At 40.7% G+C, this 21961-nt stretch overlaps 1 protein-coding gene across 1 annotated transcript in view; it reads left to right on the plus strand.

Annotated features, from left to right (window-relative positions):
* The first annotated feature begins 2002 nt into the window (after positions 1–2002).
* Positions 2003–21961, plus strand: part of KCNK13 (potassium two pore domain channel subfamily K member 13) — a 49719-nt gene continuing 29760 nt past the window's right edge. Inside the window, exon 1 of the mRNA XM_005520197.3 lies at positions 2003–2411. Within this exon, the coding sequence (XP_005520254.2) occupies positions 2003–2411 (409 nt within the window). The remainder of the gene's footprint in view (positions 2412–21961) is intronic.

A 21961-nucleotide genomic window follows, 5' to 3' on the forward strand; every position in this document is an offset into this window, starting at 1 on the left:
TTCCTTTGAATATTTTTATTGTTGTTCATATTTCTTTGGGCAATCACATTGATGTCATGGTTGCAAGCAGCTAAGGGCTCTTTTTCCCACTGTGCTAATCCAAGCCACCCTTGAACAGGTTTGATGGATGGAGCCACTGGTGTGTACAGAGGATGCTCACTCAGTTCTGCTGCCTTTGCTGGTTGAGAGTGCACTGACTGAGTTCTGTCTTCCTTCTGACTGGCGAGGACTGACAAAGCAGGGAAGTATAGGTTGGGTTTGGGTTTTTTTTTTTTCCCTCTAATAGGAACTGCCAATAATTTTAAAGATACACCAGCATTTTTTTATGGAAGCATGTGGTTACCTTTAGCACTTGGCACAGTCTGGTTAGTTTGTCTGGCATCTCATCTTTCTATTTTTGGCTATTTAATGTCTTCCAGTATTGCTGCTAATTTTAATTCCATGCTAAAGTCTATGCTAAAGACTAATTAAGAGGGAATAAAAACCTGCATGATGTATCACCTATGAATAACAACAAATAGGAAAAGATTAAACATGACTTCCATTCATCGCTGGTTTACTGTGCAACATAAGAAAAGGACTTATTTTTCCCTGTGCCTACTGTCCTAGCAGTTGTTGCCACACAGGTGGTGATCCTTTATGAGACACTGGCATTGGAACTGCCATAGTGCACCCTTGGTGCTCAGACCTCAGACTGAGACAATCAATGGCTCTTACACGGAGTGTACAGTTATGTGCCATTAAGGGAGACTTCTAAGATCTTAGTGTTCATTCCCATTGCATTTTGACTGCAACACAAGTACTAGAAAATTTTGGTGGGGCGGGGGGGGGGGGGGGAGGGGAAGTGGATGTTATAGTTCGTTAACTTGCTTTCTAAAAAAATATGTATGTAGGTTGTCCTTCCCTGGAAAGAATGTGCTTGTATACTATTATGTTTAGCGCGCCTGAATTCCAGCCCCCAATTATTTCATAATTGAATTCCATAGAATTCAGCACCGTAGCAGCTACCAGATGTTGCTGAGTTTAGCTTTTCCTTCTTATAGTGAGACTGATATTTCCAGAAGATTTGGATCAAGAGCTCTGCTCTTTGATCCTGCAAATAATGCATTTGAAAACCACATTGCAGCTGAAGCGGCTCCTTCTGTCTCCCCTACACAATTTCCCTTCTACTACCATGCGTTTGAGGAAAGAGATGTAACATCTTGTCGGGAAGGCGGTGGGTAACCAGACCTGTGGAGAAGGAGGTGCCCTCTTTTGGCAAAGGGCGCTAATTTTTATGGCTTTGATGGGGAGGCATATCATCGACTGACGGTTTTCATGCCCGATCTCTCTAAGAGGCCCCGTTGCCTCGGGTGCTCCTCGGCCCCACAGCCCGGGCCGGGTACCTGAGGGCGGGAAGGGGGGCGGCTCCTGCCCCTCTGAGGGCTGGAGGCCGCGGGGCAGCCGCCCCCCGCCAGCCCGCCGTGCCCGCTGCCGGCGCCGCGCTTCGGGGGCGGCCGCCGCGCCTCTGCTGAGGGGAGCTGCCCCCGGGGGCGCGGCCTGCCCGGCCCGGCCCGCGGCTCCCCCGAGGCCATGGTGCGGGCAGCCCGGCGGACCGGGCGGCGGAGCCCCGCGGCAAAGGGGGAGGGCGGGGGCGAGCGCCCGCCGGGTCCCGCCTCGCCCCCCCCGGCAGGCAGGAGGCGCCTGGCGGTGCCTGTCCCCGCGCCCCGCTCCGACGTGCTCGGGGCGGGGGCAGGAAGGGGATATGAAACTGGGGAGGACGGGAGCCCCGCGCGGCGGGCGCTGGGGCTGAGGGGCTCTGCGAGACGGGACGGGCCGAGCGGGTTCCCTCGCCCACAGGATGCTCGGCAGCCCGAAGCGCGTCCGCCGCGGGGCCGGGCGGGGGCCGCGCCCGGCCCCCGGGCAGGTGCCGGCCGGCCCCCGGGAGCGCCGCCCGCCGCCGCCGGGCTCCGCGGCGCCCTGAGCCCAGCGGCCCCGCGTACGGCTGGCGGGCGGCGCCGTGATGCCCGGCGGCGGGAGCGGGGCCCCGGCGTGGCGTGGCGGCGCGGCAGCCCGGTCCCGCGGGCGGAGGAGGGCGTGTCGCGGCGCCTGCTGCTGCTCCAGCGCGGGTCGCCTCAACGCGGACAACGCGCGGTTTCTCCTGCTGGCGGTGCTGATCGTGCTGTACATGCTGTGCGGCGCCGCCGTCTTCTCGGCCATCGAGCTGCCCACGGAGCGGGAGGCTAAGGAGCGCTGGGAGGAACGCCTGGAGAACTTCACCCGGCGCCACAACCTCAGCCGTGCCGAGCTCCGGCACTTCCTCCGGGAATACGAGGAGGCGAGCGTGGCCGGCATCCGTGTCGATGACATCCGACCCCGATGGGATTTCACCGGCGCTTTCTACTTCGTGGGCACAGTAGTTTCTACTATCGGTGAGCGGCGGGACGGCGGGCACAGGGGCGGCGGCGGGGCCCGGGCTAGGGGCCTGGGTATGGGTCGTTCCTCTCCTCTTCACGGGCTCACAGCGGGCTCGTGTCGGTGCCCGGGCATGGTCCTGTCTCTTCGCTGCTGCTTTTTTTGCCTTCTCCGTGTCAAAGAGCCGCTGCCGCGGGCGCGCCTCTCGCGGGAAGCGCTCAGTTCAGGGAGCGCCCCAGAAGCACCCGGCAGCCCGACGGCGCTAGGGGCCGAGCTCCGGGCAGGCAGGGCAGTGCACACAAGGATGCTCTTCGCGGGGGTCATTTGCCCGCGCGGATCAACTTGTCCTCGGGATACGGTGGTAGACTTTGTGAGAGATCAATCGCATCCAAAGCCAAAAGCTTTAAACGATCCCGTATGTCTTTAAATTATGGGAAATGTTGTAGAAGATCTTCGATCTGGAGGTTTCATAGGCTGTACGCTCAGAAGGGCCCTTTCTGAGGATCGTCTGGTCTTAGCAAGAACAATTAAATAGATTTTGTGTTGTCCAGCTGCAAAGTGTACAACTTGGAAAAGATTGGGTTTCAAACCACTCGGCGTTTTGTTCCTTCAGGCTTTTCAAGGCAGAACCATCAAGTCGGTGGGCACAGTTTATTTCACTTGTGAATAAACCCAAGTTTATTCAGGCTGAAGGAGCCTTCAGGGGAAGGTGATACTGAATAGAAATTCCAAGCAGGCTGACAGGTGTGCATTAAGATGAAAAGGGATAGCACCAGGAACTGACATAAGCACCCCAGGGAGCCCATGGATGTCAACAGAAAGGCTTCATTTAGGCATCTGCAGGCAGCTATAAGCCTTGGAGGAAGGGAGCTTTCTTTAGTTAAAGGCAGGCAATCTGTATGCAGTTATCACTGTGACAAATGGGATCACTAAATCTTAGTAATGGTATAGCAAATTCACATCAGTCTCTCTCCACGAATGAAATGTACATTGAGGTATGGCTATTTAATTCAGTTTTTTTTTTTCTGAAGAAGAGATTAGCGATGCCTTGCTTTATGTAGGATGTATAAGAGTTTGCCCTGTCCTGCAGCACACCCCTCTCTTGAGTTTTGTTAAGTCTGGGGTTATTCTACTGTTAAAGGTGTCATTGGGCTGGTTTTGTATTTCCTCACAGCTTCAAGCCCTGATTTGAGTGGTTTCTAAAGTCTTTAAGACCCAAGAACTGTGCTTCAGTGTTCTGCTGAACTGGTAATTTAAAGTAATTTATAACATTGTTAAGCCCGTTTTTGAGGATTGCTGTAGATTCTTTGCCATTATAACATCTCCCTTGAAGTGTGCTTCTTGTACAATCAAAATAAATAAGCAGAGTTTATGCTAACATTTGCTACAGCCATAAAATTGTAGTAAAAAGATCAGATCAGATTGGACCAGATCTCAAGTTCACCTTCTTTGCTTCAATTCCTAGAGGGGGTCAGTTATATGGGACTTTTTTTTTCGTTATGTTTTTCCAAGATGCCATTTCAAACCTGCACTGTTGGAGATTCCACAGCTTTAACAAGGAATCCAGCCTTGTGCATTATTACCCTTAGTTTTTCCTGATGTCAGCAGTTCAGTGACTTACATTTTTTTTGTCTTGCCATCCTTTGTACTCAAAAAGAATGGCCTCTTAGGTACTCAAAGACCATTGTCAATGTGTCCCTTCAGCCTTCTCTCAACTCAAAAAAACACTGTGTTGTAACCCCTTCTGCAGTGATACAGTTACTTCTCACAGGTGTTAACTGATGCCAGTGTTTCTAGAATAATGTACGTCTTATATAAATAAGACTGTTAAGGAGAGAAGTGTATCTGTGATCCTGTTAACTACGGATGATCACAAACACAAGTATCCACTTACCCACTCACACTTTTTGGCAAGTTCTATGACTTGCTGATTTCTGTTGCCCACGTTTTCAAGTTCCCTTAATATTTCTGCAGAAATGTCCTCAAGATTCCGTTTTCTTTCAGACTGTGTATGGTCTGTAGACTTTGGCAATTTACATCCTGTCCCTTCATTTGACCTGGCATTGCTTTTTTCAGTCTTATCAGTGAGGGCACTTTCTCAGCGTGTTTTATGAATTGTGTCATTCTTACTTAATCTAGTCAGCGGCATTGCACTCTTTCATCATATTGATGGCATGTCTCTTTTTTAATCTTCTCAGTAGCACTTCTGCTTTGTGGGACTTGTTGTGCATTTAAATCCTTTAACTCAGCTTGTGCTGCAGGCTGGGTTCTCCAGGCATTCTCAGGATTGTGCTTAGACCAGGTCTCCTCAGATGTGCTGCTCATGAGTGTTCTCGTGCAGCCACATGCACATTTGTATCAACTATATTGGCATGCTAACAATAGATTTTGTTTTACACCTCTAAAATCAATATTTTGTCTCTCTTCTCAGCCCTTTCCAAATGGTCTATAACTTCTTTCATGTCCTAGTGCAGTGCCCCAATATTAATTGTTACTCTAGCTGCAGCCTTGCTAGTTCTGAGGAAAGTAGGAAGGTTTATTCCATGTGTTTTTCAGTTTATACTTCTGGTGGCTGTGTACATTCCTACAGCTAAACAAAATTTGGTCTCTTCACCAGTTTTTTAGGAGTAGGTGCTTATGACATATTCTTAATATGTAGAAGTTCACCTTCTACACTCAGTACTATGTTCTGGTATAGAAGCTTTATATTTAGGAGGTAAGTTGCTGGAAAAACAATAGTTTTATTTGTTTTGTAAACTTTGTAATTTTTTAAAAAATCTTTTGCATAATAGGAATTATTTTGCTACTCGGCCAGAATAAATTTATTTCTTCCACAGTAAATAAGGTGGACCTAGCCATTTTGATTTACTGCTAAAATGTCACTCACACATTACTTGTAGTTTCAACTGCATCCTGTAATTTAGCTAGAAAGAAGTTCCATCACGTATTTCAGAGGAAAGTAGAGAGTTTTGCAGTAACTAAGGGAATAATCTTGTCTTTTTAATTAAGATTTGCCTAAAATGTTTGTCATATGAATTTTGGAACATGGTATCAGTGCATCAAGTCAAGAGGTCAAAATTAAATATAACCAGCCTATTTGCATTTGTCAGGAAAATACAAAGCTAAACAGCTGAATAGTGAAAAACAATTAATTTCTCAGGTTAGTAATTTAAGGATTTGCTCTATAAAAGTGTTTATTCCTATCAGTCCTCAGCCTGTAACCCCTAATCTGGAAGCATCTTTTTGCGCAGTGACATCCAGTGTGACCTAGTACTATGGTCTCCTTTGCACTAAGTGGAAACTTTAGGAATGAAAGAACATAACCACAAATACCTGCCCAACTAGGAGACAACCTAGACTGTCCAGGAAGTGATCCCAAGGAATTAGATGGTGTCAAGGCCTCTCAATCCCATTAAGACAGGTTTCCAGCTAATCCACACATGTCCAGTGGGCTCTTCCAAAAGCTCACTTTGCTTTCAATCAACCCTTTGTCACATAATGGTAGTGTCCCTTTTGCCTAGAAATCAAGTGGTAGTAGTAATATCTCAGGATGTGAGAGATCAAAGCAACCTCTTTCTCAGTCAGGACTTAATGTAATTCCTGTGTGTCATCCAAGTGCCCTGCCCACCAGTCTGGGTATTAATTTTAAGGTGGAATTCTTAATGTTCTCTGTTGAAACTATTCCACTTTGCATAGATTAATAAAATATCTGCAGGCCAGAAAGTAAAACAAGATGTAAGTCCCAATTAACACTTCAATGAATGTTTATGTGTTTTATACAGAGACATGTAGCATTAGGTAGGCTCTGGGTGTTGAGCAGCATTAGACTGTAGAGTCACAATCATCATCGGGTGCTCTGATGTCCAAGGACTTCTGTGGTACCTTGGCACAGTAGTGCCTCCAAGAAGTAGGGAGCTGGAATAAAATGTATCTTCTTAAAAACACATAGCATGAAGCAACTTCTCAAACTGACTTATGATATTCCTGCCCTTTTCACAGGCCTCTGGAAGTTGGAGGGGATCTCTGGAGGTTGTCTGGTCCAATCCCCACACTCCAAGCAGGGTCAGTGACAGCCAGCAGCTCAGGGCTGCATCCTTGTTGGAGTTTGGGTATCTCTCTTGGTGGAGACTCCAATCTCTCAGGACAACTTGTGCCAGTGTTTGACCAACCTCACATTAAAAGAGGGTCTTTTTCTCCTATTCAAATGGAATTTTCTGTATTTCAATTTGTACCTGTCTTCTCTGTGTGAAATGTGTGGGCAGTGAGGCAAAGGAGGAAATTATATCATCTTCGCAAAATGAGATATATTTTCTGGATAAATTATCGAAATTTGCAACTCTCTGGAAAATGTTGCAGCAAATTGGGCTGAAGGTGTAAAGTTTTGGAACAAGGTGAGAAAATAAATTTGTCAACTGATACATTACCTGAGGACCAAAAGGTAAAATTGCTTGGAGTGAAGGCTGGGATTTTTACCATAGGCAGCAATGAACATCCACATGGTGTATTGTACAGAAGGGATAGAAGGAGTCATAGCATCTTCTTTAAGCAGCCTCTCAGAAAGGGTTGCTCATGGAAGTGTTGTTTGCTAATGGGAAAGTCTGTATAGGGTGAAACAACCTCTGTCCATGTTACAGCCATGTCTTGGAGTGAAGGAAAGAGTTCTGAAAAGTGCTAGAAAGAATCTGTTTCCTCATTTTCACTGTCAGTGCAGTTCCTGCTAAGTGGAGTCACAGCTGTGCGAAAGAAAAGTGTGTGTGATAATACCCAGCAGACCACCAAGGTCATTAAGCTCAGAGAGCTGGACTACTGCTTGTAGCCTTGAGATCACCCTGTCTTTCCTGTGTATAGACTGAGCAGAGTGGCAGCCCCACTAAATGCTCCACCTGTGGCCATGGCCAAGCTTGCTCCTGGTGTCACAGAGACCAAACAATCTGCCCTTACCTAACAGTATCATGCCTGAATTATTTAGAATCATAAAATTGTAGAATGTCCTGTGTTGAAAAGGATCCACAAGGATCATCGTGTCCAATTCCTGACACTGCACGTATTGTGGTGCCCAAAACTGCACACAAGCTGCAAACAGCTCTAATAATTCAAAATGGCCTGCTTTAGTCATTGAGCCATAAGCAGAGCAAGAAAGGCATCTTTAGAACAAAAGGCTTTTTAGAGAAACTGCAGATAAACTGAGGCCATTTTCTTGCCTTACAGAGAATACCATGTAGTTGTCAACTCACTGAAGTTGTAATTGCCACCAGCCTTGGATTGCATCTGTTAATATACTAGAACATTGCCCACGTTTGAAAGACATGCTCAAGTGGATGGTTTGCTCTAACTTTACCAAAAACTTTCTATGATATATGATAGATCTGTATAAAACAGATATAGAGAAAATGTGCAAAGGAGAACATTGGTTATAATGATGGGATTGTCACCAGTCTCTGCTATATGCAGAAAAATGTAAAAAACTTAAAACAAATCATGTAGTAGAAAGAAAGTATAAAATTAAAGCAACCTGGAATCTTGAGTTTATAAGCAAGATCTAAAAAAGGTACACGTGTCATAGCCTATAACGTTTTCTCTTGGACACTGGTTAAAATAAAAGTTAAGCCATGTGATTGTAATCCACAAGGTTAGGGGAAAGCCGGGTCCTGTCTCACATGTAAATTTTCTTACTTCTGTTAATACCAGTTATCCAGTTTTACAGAAGATATCTAAAATAAATCACATGAATTTATATGTCCTAATGTGCCTGTTCCCTGACTAGAATAAAATAACTGGTGTGTCAAGTGCAAAGGTTCATACTTCTTCTATTAGTGTTGAAATTTTGGTGAAATAAATCTCACTCTATCAATCTACGGATGGAGACCCAGGCAGCAGCAGAACCAGATCAACCTGCCACTGTTGGCAATACTGACTGTAACTTCTCTGCCACAGGGTCCCTCTCTTTCTCATTTAAATGAGATCAGTAAGTAGTTAAAAGCAGTCAAACTCTGTAAAGGAAATCACATTATCAGTTACACTCTATTATAAAGATTTGGATTAGGTTTTGTGTGAGGAGTTGGCATTTTCCAAGGCATGACTTTATAATAATATGGGGATTTACCTGTTTCCAGGTGAATATGCTGGGAGCTGAGCACAAATTCCCTAGTAAGTTTTTGAAACATATAAGCAACTTAAAAGAAAACCTTTCTGGATTTGACTTTAACCTAGTAAGTGTAGAAGTCAACTTCTGTGACCATGGAGTGGCAGAGTTCATTATTCTTTAGAGGGAAAGGAAGCAGTACAGAAAACCAGGGGATTTTGAGAGCAAAACTTTAAATACAGATCCGCAGTTTGGAATCTAAGAGAAATCAAAACTAAAGAAAAATTATTTAAGGGGACTATCAGTTTTCTGGACAAAAGATATGAATGATGCTGGCTCAAGGGATCCAAATGTGAAATATAGGAGGACAGGAAGTATAGTAAAAGACAAACATAAAAATTTTAAGTTAATTTCTGTCATATGACGGAAGCATACAGAAAATGGATAGAAAATTAGTTCAGTGAAGATAAATAAAAGGAATAAAATGGAAGCACAGGAACAGATACAAAATTATGCTATTAGCAAGGGGTGTCAAGGGTGATGTAAACTGATTCATCAGAACAATAGTGATGAGAAAGACTAAGAAAAACATTGGTCTGCTGTATAGAAAAGAGAAAGAGCTCTCAACAAATGATTCCAAGAAGGCTGAAATGTGTAATGGCTTTTTCTGTATCAGTCTTCTGAAAAGGTCAACTCTGAACTGGTGTGTGGTACAATTAACACTTGTAAGAAAGGGAAAGTAAAATAACAGGTTAGAATCCCTAAATCTGTCAGATCTTTTAAGTATCTTTTTAAGTATCTTTTAAGATAACTGCATTCTAGAATGTTCAGAGAAATTACTAAAGCAATAATGAGCACTTTGGCAACTCATAGAAAAATTTGAAATTCCAGGCAACTTAAAATTAAAAATATTTTGCCAGTCTTTAAAAAGGAATGATGGCAGGAAGAAATAAAAAAGAATGGACTTAAATTGCAACAAAGATTCAGATTGTATATGAGAAAAAGTTTTCTAAATGAAGTGAAGCAAGTCTGCAGTCTGCCTAGGAATGACATGGAGACTTCATCACCAGACTCCTCTACAGTCAGGTTAACCAGTCACCCCACGAGAGTAATGCAGAATCCTTAATTCCATCATTGTGCAGTGAATGGATGATGGATGAGATGACCTTTTTCTGCCTCTGCCAGGGCTTTTTCCCCCAGATTCTGTGATAGTTTGTGTTCATTATTCCTGTTATCCTCAATAAAAAAAAAAAAAGCAAGGTGTTAATCACACTGCATATAGAGTCTTGTTCTGTTGCCATTTTTACTTGTACTTTTAGATTGCAGATAAAAAGAATTTACATTGAACTTCTTAGATTTTTTTTAAACCTTCAGGAAATAAAAGAACTTTTTAATATTAGGATCAAGCAGGCCTTGAGATGTGCAATTATGCTGCCCTGCTTGGTATACGTCTCAAATTAAATAAACTTTAAACAAGCCCAAAATAGAACTGATCATGGACTGAGAAGTACTTACTTAATTAAAGCAGTGAAATTAGATATAACAATATGTTTACTGCTGCTGGGATGAAAAAAAAAAACCCAAAAAAACCCCAAACCTAGATGAGAAAATAATCATGAAGAAAACCAGCTAAAAATAAACAGAACATTACTTTGAAGAACTTGGTCATGCAAGGAGTCAAGTACTTTGCTCAAGTCTTTGTTCTGGCAGCTATACCTCCTTCTGCTTGTGTTTAATATACTGTTATGACTTGGAGACAAAGAGCACGAGGAAAGCACTGTTATTGTCCATTTTTTGCACAAAACACTGATGTAAATTGAATGTAGTCCTTCAGGTGACATGCAGCAGGGACCACATAGGAATCCTGTGTATATGAACTCAGTGTTGCCAGTCCTCTGGGTGAGCATGAGAAGGAGCCTCCATCCCCACGCTGCTGCACTGCAGCCCTAGACAGAAAGGGGAGGAGATCAGAGCCTTTGCAGCCCCCTGGCATACAAACATCAAGCCAAGGAAAGCTCCAGGAGGTGTTGCCTTCCTCCAGATGGGTCAACTGGAGAATGCATCCATTCCCCAGCCAGGCCACTCTCCAGCCTACTCACCTCATGAACTGATAGCCCTGCTATTACCCTACTACTTTTACCTAATACTTACTTCTAAGCTATCTCTAATTTTCCAAGCCAGAAGTTTCCTGAGGAGCTTGCTGCAGGCTGAGCTGGAGATGAGTTCTATGGACTGTATCACTCAGCATATGAGTTTTTTCCTATTTTTTTGCCTATTTCCTGGAGGAAAACTTGCTTTTTTAGTTGAAAGCAGGAGCCTAATCAGGGCTGAGAAGATTTGACATGCCATGAAGTGGGATAAGTTTGATGGAGAAAAGAAAAACACTTAAACAAATTAGGCAGTTCATGTAATGATATATATTATAGTAATTAATGTAAAATAATTATTTTGACTTGGATTAACCCACATTTACAAAGAGGGAGAAATTTGTTCTAAATTATATCATAAATGTTGGGGGAAGCCTTGTAAACTTAAATCCCAGTATTAGCTGACTGTCTTAACTGAGTTTTAGAATAATTTGGTCAGGATATAAAATACTGAAGATAAAGACTGTGTTGCTATTTATGTTTACTCATGGATAGTACTTTTGTCCAGTGGAATTATTTCCACTGTTAAAAGTTCAGGTGAGTGGTATACCAGCAGTTCATATATTAAAGCATTTTCAGCACATTAAGAATACTTAAAACCAGAATTGTTTCAATATTAAAAATGAAAAAAAAATAAGAAGTTATGTAGCTAAATAATGAAATATTATTCTATAATTTAAATTGCCTGGAAAAATATTTATTATTTTAACATGAAGATTTTTATAGCATTTGTGAGACTTCAGTATTCCATTGATTTCACACTGCTATCCCTGAAGGCAGAATATGGCTCATGGAAGTGTTTCAGACTTCTTGACAAGTGAAAATTCAATATAACAGTAGGTGCTGTTGATTGCAAATATAGCTCAGGCTTTTTGCAACCTCAAACCGGTTTTGAGTTTGAGGTGGTTTTGTTCTCACTGTGAGAATAAGACCCTAAATGTGATTTTATTCACACAGAACTGATATGCCTATTTTAAGCATGACTGTTTTAATAGAAAGTAGTTCTGCTGAAAATGATAGTTACCAGTTATTAGAAAACTAAAGAACTGGAAAGTATACATTCCTTAGTGTGAAAATGTAACACAGTAAAAAAACTCCAAAGTGAGTAGCAAAACATTGAATTAAAAGTAGTAAAGGCAGGTGCAGACTTAAGAAACCCCAGTTTCCTATTTTAAGCGTGTATTTGCATCCATTTTGTACTTTTCCGCAAGGCTCTTTGTGGTAATTGGTCAAAATTTCACAGCAACAGCTGTCCAGCCTTCTTGCTAAAATAGACTGTTCCTCATGCACATCTGTGCTAGTGATTCTTTCATACCTGCCTGTAAGGGCAGCTGAGCTTTGTTGATTCTCTCTGGTAGAGGATAATGCCTACCAAACAGGTACAATACTGAATTATACATATATTTAAAAGTTATTAATATAGTCAAGCTCAAAATTTTTAAACAACTTAGTTAGAGCAAAACAAGCATGTTCCATTAATAGCATGGAAAATAGATAAATATTATACTCCAATTAGAGGCAGAAATATTTTTTTCTGAAATTATTTCCATAAAGATATAAATAGGATAGTGCTGCTAGGGTAAAATCTTCTCCATATATGCAACTTCTCTTGCATGTTGCAGAATAATTGCTTTTTATAATATATCTTCCTTTTGTTGCCTTCCTACATCACATCTTTTTTCCATTCGGTCTATGCTGTACACTGGCACTGTTTTGCTGTTTGTTCTAAGAAAAATATTTTGTAATGGCCAGTTTCTCTTATTTTTCTAAGTAGGAGTTAATTTTGTTATACAGGCTGCTTTTCTTCCTTTCATTTTTCATGTATAATGCTTTAAATAGAAATTCTCATCTGCTCAAAGAGCTAGAGTCTGCCTCATCCCTCTGAGGCTGCAATATTCCTAGTTTATCAATTCAGCAGGTCCAAGTTTGGATTGTGGCTCAATGAGAAGGTTCTTAAGACTGTCCACATGCTCCAAGGAGCAGTACTGGCCATTCCTTCCTCTTTCACCACAAATTTAAACATCCTTGTGCTGAAGGAGATGCTGCCTTTCAGAAAAGCTTAAAACCACAACCCTGCAACATTAGAAGAGTCCTGGCACCCCCTGTAAAACTTCAGCCTTGCCCATAGTTTAATTTTGATCCTCCAGGTAAAGGTACATTAAAGGAATTTTCACCATGTTTTTGCTGGATGCTGTATTCTGGCTGTTCTCTGACACTTTCAGAAGTTATAGTATTAAAGTATTGCAAAAATAAATAAAATATTTACTCATGGGTGTCCTTAGCTACTCTTGAAGGCCATTAGTGATGGTTTCAATGTTCCTATCAATTTGTTCCTTCCAATTTCTTTGTCTGGAATCTGAAAGAGCAGAACAATAGAAGGTAACAGGTAATAGGCTTGTCCTAACAAAGTACTAAATATTTTGTAATTTTTTGCAGCTGAAGCTGCATTTTAAAAAGCTTTTCAAATTGTCCTTTTATAAGGAGAAAGGTTCCTACTAAAGATGGTTTTTCTCTTGCTCTCCTAGAATGAGTTATCTCCTGCCTCAAGAACTGATTCAGGAGAGTACTGGAAAAATAAATTAACTGGATGAGGTCCTATTGTAGAAACTTTTGAACCATTTTCTTGATGTGTTTAAAACTGAGCTTATAAATAACAAAGTGGGTGAGCTTTCAATCACTTTCAATCACATAAAAGCCATCTATTGCACCGTACTTCTATGTGGATTGTAAAGCATTTTACTACTCAAATCAAGGACAAAATACTGAATTTGGAAGTAAGATTTTATTTTGTCTTCAAGTCTAAGTCTTATCTTGGAACACTGTTGCACTGAGGTTGTTGCATATAATTTTAAGATTTTTTTAATCTTACCAGCATTCAAAGGGATAGATACTGTTTCATACAATCTGGCTCAAGAGCCTTCTCATCCTGAAGAAAATATTAATATAGCTCAAAATACATACAGATCTGCTTTGTTTACTAGGTGATTTTACAATTGTGTTTTATAACAAACTTATACTTTTAATTTAGTTCCCATTAAATGAAAAACATCCAATGTCATTCAACAATACCAGTTCATGTACTTGCTTTTCCTAAAATTCTTTCCCATTATCACTGAGGCTCATCAACCTAAATATCCCATCATAAAATAATATGTTAATCCTACTTTCAATCTTCTATCCACGTTAAAGGCAGAACTGCAGTAAGCTGGATATCATCACTTTTTAAAGCAGATGCCTGGGCAGCAAACTGGCAGAAATTAGGAGGGAAGGACCAGTAGAGGCGATCAAGGCAACTGCAGACAGAAAGGACCTCTCTGTAATGGGGCCAGTAGGCAGGCAGGTGTTAAGGATGAGGATCACAAGCTTAGAGTCACCTGCTGAACTACAGCAGCAGCACAGGTACTCACTACACCTTGCTCAAACTGAAGTGATCTAGCTGTCTTTTAGTGCCACTGAATATTATCCAGGTTAAATGTCTGTCCCTTATTCACAGGTGCTTCAGATATTTTGAAGGCATAGGCCTGGATAAAGAGCATGTTCAATGTGGACACTTGCCTTTCAATAATGAAGCTATGCTTCGAAACCTTCTGCCTTGTGTATTCCTGGACTATTTGCTTTAATGGTTTAGTGGTGCCCTTGGCAATGTTTGGTTAACAGTTAGACTCAATGATCTTGAAGGTCTTTTCCAACCAAAATTATTCTGTGATTCTATAATCCGTCCTAAGATAGATTTTGTCCCTTATACATGACAATAGGGCATTGCACAGATGCTTGCTCCTACAACATTTAATTTCTTTACTAATGACCTTGAGCTTGAGGCTTTGTTGCTAACTTCCTAAAGAGGAAAAGACCTTTAACATAATGAAAGGATCCATTCATTGATGATGTCTGTCCATTTATTTCACACAGGAAATGCCTGTTTTTCTTCTCACCATTTCAGTGGGAATCATTTTAATTCCTTAGAGCATTTGCAGAAAATATCACTTGGAGTAGATGCAGCTCGTTTTCTTTGACTGTGGCAAAGGCTTAAAATCGGCATAATCTCATTGTAAACAAGAGCTCTGAACTTAAAACTTCATCTACATGTATGGATAGGGGAGAGACCCATCCTACGGCCACTGTAAGAATTTCTTGAACAAGGAACTAATGTGATCCAGTAACATATATTTAGGAGGAAAATGCTCACTCTATATATATAATTTCCCTCTTGTCTCAACTTCAGCTTGTTATTCCTGCTCAGGATCTTCTCCTGTGCTGTCCCAAACATGCTGGGAACCTTCCTAAGGATGTACAAAATAATGCAGATTTCTGCACAATCCTTGTTGCAGAAAAACAGCTCACATTGCTACAGCTACACCATGAGTGCCACTGGTAGGATCTATCTTGACACAATATCCACCCCGGAAAATTCTCCTCTAGGCTAAGGAGTCACTTTACTCTGAGACAGCTAGATTGATATTTAAGCAGTCAAAAAGCTGATGAAGACAGGGCACAAGTGTGTTAACTGTCACTGATTCTGCATACTTTTGGAGCATCCTTTATCAGTCTCCTGTGAAATCCTAGCTGGAATTCAAAACTGCTCTGATTCAGTGGGGTCCCTGGGGTGATCCTGCTGTCATTCACACACACTGTACACACTCATGCCCACACCCCACTCAGCTGTTCAGAAGAAATTTCCCTTGCAGTTGAGCAATCTCTCTGACCATCTAGGGTGTAACTGTCCATACTAGGGTAAGTCAAGTGCTGGTTAGAATCAATTACTTAAAGTAGTGCTTCTTCATATTTTTTTTTCTTTTCCTGGGCAATATCAGCAGCACTTTAATTGCAAACAGATAATTTTTTTCCATTACAGAATATGTTTCACAAGAACAAAGTAATAGGGAGTAGTCCAAATCTAGCATCTCAAAAATACACAAAAATACCAGCTCATTATTTTGTGTTTATTTGCTGCTGGAGCTGTGAGTTACAACAGTCTCATACCTAGAATTACCTCCTCAGCAGATTAACAGGGGAGCACTGACAACTGTTTGCAATCCTGACAAAATCATATCAACTCCTGACATAACGAGTAATTAAACAGAAAAGTGTGAACTACCTTTAAGTATTAGTTTGAGATATTTTTGAGTTAACAGATAATTAGCACCTTATCAGCATAAAGAGAAAAGAAAACAAGAAATATGGGTGAGTAGAAGTGTTGCTCTGACTTCCATAAGCACTTCTCAGGACATGCTCCAAGTGCAGGCCAGTGGTCTGACCTACAGCTCTCTGCAGTGAGGTGGATCTGAGGGTCAGAAGCCAGATTTTGCCTTGCTATGATATTAGAAAGGTTGAGTGACTAAGCTGTAAGGTAAAATAGCTGTGGAAGAAAGGAATAAATGTAAAGGGCTATAAATTTTCAGGAAAACAATGAGTGTCCACAGCAGGGGAGACTTCTCTGATTGGGGTGAAGCATTAAAATCACATAATTTATTTACCTTTCATGTTAAATAGCATCTTGATTGGAAATGCAGTTGCTTTTCTCTCTCCCCACCCTCTGCTGTTTTGTCCTATCTACTAGCTGGTATACAAACTGTATAACTGGAAAAACTGAACCCTTGTGCCTTGATTGATGCCTGGGATTTGTGAGATGGAAGCTGCTGTGAGCAAAACAGTGTATAGAAGCATTTGTCTAATACTGTAAGTCTTCTGTAATCAGGGATATGGGACCTTTCTTACTAGCTCACAGTATCCAGCCCACTATTCCCCCACTACTTCAGGTTTGTACCTCTTGTAGCTGAAGAAGGACTTGTTTTTAGCAAAAATATTTTCTTCCTTATTCTTCAGTTCTGTTCTGCAAGTCTTATTTTCCATGTAATGCCTAGTGGGCCCTGGCCCTTTGTTCCACTATAATGCCAAAATCATGGATGCAGGTAACCAGCTACAAAGAGGTGGGTGTTATGGGGTAATCTCCTCCTGACACCAGCTGACCTTAATCTTCTGACCTGGAATAAAGAGTATTACTTTTTATCTCTTATAAACCCAAAAAATTTGTCATCATTTTGTCTACCCTTCAATGGTAAATTAGGCTGCAAAATACTTGTGCCTTCATTTCTGAAGTGCTACCATATAATACAAGGTATCAAATGGAAGTGTTTCTTTAGAGAATTGTTTCCAAAGCAGACAATCAAGGTACTGAGGAAGGAACTGGCTGGTAATTTGTAACTGGCCCAGTAAAGTCCTCAACTCTGCAACTGCTCCAGGGCACAGTGCTGGTGCTCAGAGTGTCACAGGACAGTTTGCAATAGTGCTGTCTTCAAAGGAGTCACAGGAAGAAGGTGACCTCATGGGTATAGTTCAGGCTCAATATACCATTCACACAGAGAATCCAAAAGTTTCTACAGATGATACACAAAAAGTTATCTGCAGGAATATATATTTATTTTCTCGTTTTTCAAAGCAGCATGGAGCAGAGAAATATGTAATGCCAGGGATTCTGCACACTGCCGAGTGCTCCAAGGACTTCATTTGCTGAATCTAAAAAAGAGTAGTTTCTGGAACCTTTCTGGTATTGTGGTAGTTTGGGACCTTTTCCTGGAATAAGGATAGTTTCTCCCCATGTCAAAGGGAGCCTGAGAGGTGCTGTGTGTCTGAGGCTGTCAGCACAGCTGGGCTGTCTTGAACCTTTGGCTCTGTGACAAACTTGTGTTGGGGTTATGAGTTACTTGTGACTGGACAAGCCAGAGTGGGGCTGTGCCTGAGCCACACACAAGGAAACCGGGGATCTTTAGCAGACCGCTAAGGATGATGGCTGCTCAGTTGTCAGAATGTTTCTGACAATTGTTAGAACTGTTTCTGTTTTGGGAAAAATATGTCAAAACCAAAATGTTTCTGTGAATTGCTTGGGTTTGAAGCTTTGTTATAACCCATGAAAAAATGTTTTGTTAGAAAATTCCTAGTTTATTTTACTACACAGAAACAATTCTAGTATAAGTAACTTTGTTTGCTCCCTTATTGTTTTTCATTTTTCAAAGATGCTCTATTTTTAAAATTAGAAATTAATCAAGCCTCTGGCAACATGGGCTTTTCTTCACATCAAGTAACTATTATGGGACTTGGTAAAAAGTCAGTTTATTCTGCCTGGTGAAGTACATCTATGGTGGCCAACAGAATCCTACTTAAATCCAAAGAAAGCAAAGATACTTTTTTGTTTCACAGAGGATGTCAGAAAACTCTGCCTTAAATACAGAACCAAATTCAAATTCTCCTTTGCAAAAAAACCAACAGTGCTGATTAACACAAATATAAGAAAGTGAAGTCAGCCTTCCCCACCATTTCTTGTGCTTTTGCAGAGCTCTAACTCAGACTAGATAATTCAAACAAGTGATAAAATGTGAATGTAGACCTGCAGGGTATGTAGCTCCCTTCCATAGCTTTAATGAGACTTTGTCCAGAGCAAAACAGTAGGATCCTGATACATTTTAAGTATTTTGTAAACTTGGCTGTGAGAAGTATCCTGGGAGTCATGAGCTATGCAGACATTTAATCTCTTCATATATAATTGTCAGTTAATAAAAATGTTAAAATGGAAGAAATAACTTTACTTGGCTTGAAAGAAGCATCGTGAGAGTCATGAGTTATGCAGACATTTCATCTCTTCATGTATAATTGCCAGTTAATAAAAATGTTAAAATGGAATGAATAACTTTACTGATTAATGCTCCCCACAGCAGTGAGGCAGAAAATGTTAAGGTTACAACATTGTGTTAGCATGCAAGAAAAGAAAGCGGTAATGACAAAGTTTTAACAATATGCTTTGTGTTAGATGCAAATGTAATTGGTTGGCATTACTTCATTAATTAAGAGGTGATCAAAAGTCCTATAGATAGAGAGGAGTAAAAGCGTCAATTACATCAAAGACATCTTTTAAGTAATGGGAATAACAGCCATATCAAAAGAATGACAAATACTTTTGAAGCATGTGACTACTGATTTTATAGCTGTGTACTGTCTTCAGCACTTGCCCTTTCAGAGGAAATCCAAACAAGGAAATTTATGCAAGACACCACAGAACTAAGCAATGTAGAACAAAAAGATATTCAGCAGAGTAGATGCAAAATTAAATACTGGATTAGACTCAGAAATAACATGAGCTGGTTAGGTTTTGTTTTCTATAATCATGAAATTCAGTTTTGTGTCAAATAACAGCAACAGCAGTAGGATTTTTTATTTCAAAATTTGTTTCTAAAATGGAGAATGTTGTGTTTGCCATTAGTTTGTTCGGAGAAACACATCACTCTCAGAGCCTTCTTGGGTCTTGTTTTTTGTTTCAGGACTCAGTAAAACTGTGGAGTCTGAAGTCAGCAGAAGTTCAACAGATGCTGCTATGAATGGTTTTTTCCACTTTATATGAAATTTCTTTCCATGACCACAGACTTTGCACTCAATCTTTTTTTCTTCCCCCACCTTTGTTTACTTGTCCATTTTTTCCTAACCATTACCTTGCTCCTGATGACAACACAGGCATGACTGAGGATTTGAGGTTGTGTTGAACTGGATCTTGGCTTCCCTGAAGAGTGCTTTTCTAGGGCAGAGGTCTGGAGAAGCTCCCTCAAGCTTTTACCTGAGGCAGCTGTCTTGTGGAATAAGCTAGGGGGCTGACAGGAATGGGTTTTCCAGAAGTAGATTCATGTGAAGAACCTAGTTTTCCTAGGGCAGGGGTGAAAGGTGACCCCTTAACAGCATTTGTTAGTGGTTAGTCAGTGGCAAAACTTCACTATACTGGTAAAATGAAAGAGGAGGCAACACAATCGTTATATTCCCTGGCAGATCTGTGTCCATGCTCCGTGTCTCCTCCTGTTAAGTTGGCACCATGGCACAGGTTCCCTAAGAAGACACAGACAAGGCTCAGTCCCAGCATTGTGTTTGAGTTGGCTGGTTTAGGTACTTCTCTGGGGAATGAAAGCAATGCCTGATGCCTCCCTGTGGCCAAGCAGGACTTAGAGTTGAAGCTTCTGACTTCCCAGGTGTTTGGTTATTTCAGTCCTTGCAATACAATAAAATCAGGCAACATCACTAGTGATTTTGAACAGAATCTGTAATTGCCAGTGCCTAGTAAAGTCAACAAATATAGGTCAAGGATACAAAGAATTTGGCCATCTCTCGACTCCTAACATGAAAGATTTGGATAGTCTGGCTGGATTGCTGTAGCTTATTACAGCAACTGCTATTTAGAACCTATGGGTACTTTGTGGAGGAACAATGAAATACAGTCTGAAATACAGTCCAAATTTATGCAAATGTTTAACCTTATGCTTATACTTAATCTTACTAATGACTCTGAAGTAACAGAACTACTTGTTTTCTTACTTCGAGTAATTAAAAAATATAAACAGGTCTCTGCAGAAATAAGTTTTAATTTTTCCTTCTGCAATTACATACAAAACATAAATGTAGATAAAATTTCTTTTTTGCCTTTTTTTCTCCATTAATTTATTCAAAGACAATGAAGTATCACTCACTTTCTTCATACTGGCCTTTTTTACAGCAAGGTGAAACAGAAGAAGTGAAGTGTTCTGTAAAACCTCAATCTCAGGAGAAATAGTAGCTATTTTTTAGATTTATTAGATTTCAAGTCTTAAGTGTCCATTTAATTTTATGTTTAAAATTTTCAAAGTATTGTGACAAAAATAAATAGGCTTGAAGTTCTGATGTGTGAAGCAAAGGAAAAACCACAGTATATGCTTTTGAGTAAATCCTCCTAGTGTTGATCTGAGGACTACAGAATCTGCCAAAGCTTATAGCAGCACCATGGCAACCTCTGGGACCATCACAGGGTTCAGTGATTACAGTCAAAACATGCACAAATTAGCAATTAAAACAACAATCCTGCAGCATTTGAGAGATTATTATCACTTGAACCTTTCTGGATTGCAACTGATACCAGTTTAGTTTCATTAAATTAAGAGTATTTTATTGGAAAAACTGTCATTGTCCGCTTTGACATAACACAATGAACCATGGCAGTAACAGTTTCATGGTCACTAGTCAAAGTCTATGCCTGAGGTGTGAAGCCTAAACTGGGAGCCTTTCTGCCCTTATGTCACAAGGCAATGCAGTGCCAAGGGTGCCTGAACTTGTCACCAGGAGCCAAAGTGCCAAGGCCACCATGCCTGCAGACTGTGTTGATCTGCAGGTACAGGGCTGTGATTGGCTTAGTCTTGGACAGAAACTACTTTTTCAGTTCATCAGCACTTAGAAATTAAGATTTCTAATCTTACAGATTGCTTCCTTGCTGAAGTTACAGAGAAGGGCTGCCCAGGCTGTTGTGACACCTCTGTGTGAATGTGTATTTGACACATGCCATGCTGTAGAAGACCTGCATTCATTTACACACCTACACAAAAGAAGTGAAATAATATATAAAAATGAACCAAATCTGCAAATTTTTCCTCAAATTTATCAGTACTTGATATGAGTTTTTCGTGTTTTCAGATTAGTTGTTTATACAAATACCATATACATCATATAGCAGACTTCTGTGTTTGTTAAATAATCAAAATGCAGGAGTAATACCCTGTATTGAACATCAAAATGTGTGTACTTGATCAAAGTCATACAGAGATCAGTGATGACTCTCAAGTCCATGTAGAGGAGCTGAGTTTCGGGGTGATTTTAGTTCTATCTGTACCTGATGTGCTCACACATTCGGTAATAACCTCAGGAAAGAAAGCAGGGTTGTAACTTACATTTCAACTGAGCTGTGGATGTATTAACATCCCAAATGGCCTGGTGGTTTTGAGGATCTACTGAAACTTGATTAAGATTGTATTAGTTTTATCAGATTTCTTTTTTTATATAATTTGAAACTTGAACTGAATTTCCTTTGATTTATTCCTTTAATTCCTTCAGCCAAGCCACTCTACAGAAACTGTTAAGTATCTTCTGATCCCCTTCATTTCACGAAAGTCAGCACATGCTGTGTCTTATGAAGTTACGTTGCTAAAAGCTAGGCAATGTGAATAAGCTGATCTCTAACAAACATAATATACAGAAGTTTTATCAGTCTGCTCTTGTTTTAGAAGGACATGAATTAGCATCTCTGTCTGTCACCTAAACTCATATTGTCAGAAAATGTGTAGGATCATAATTATCTTGGAGATTTGACAGAGACTGATCAACAACTCCAAAAATGACTGAAGCAGAGTATGACTGACAGATAATCAGAGAGATGGGGGCAAGTGGGCACATAAGCTCCATTTTATTGCAAAGCCAAAGTAATACTACAGCTATGCCTTTTTTTTTTAGATGCCATCAGTACTGGATTTTCCTATGCCAAGTTTTTCTTTAGATTTCTGAAAGC

Source organism: Pseudopodoces humilis, chromosome 7, assembly GCF_049639895.1.
Source record: "Pseudopodoces humilis isolate 2021_Gansu_Grassland_sample_001 chromosome 7, ASM4963989v1, whole genome shotgun sequence".
Lineage (NCBI taxonomy): Eukaryota > Metazoa > Chordata > Aves > Passeriformes > Paridae > Pseudopodoces > Pseudopodoces humilis.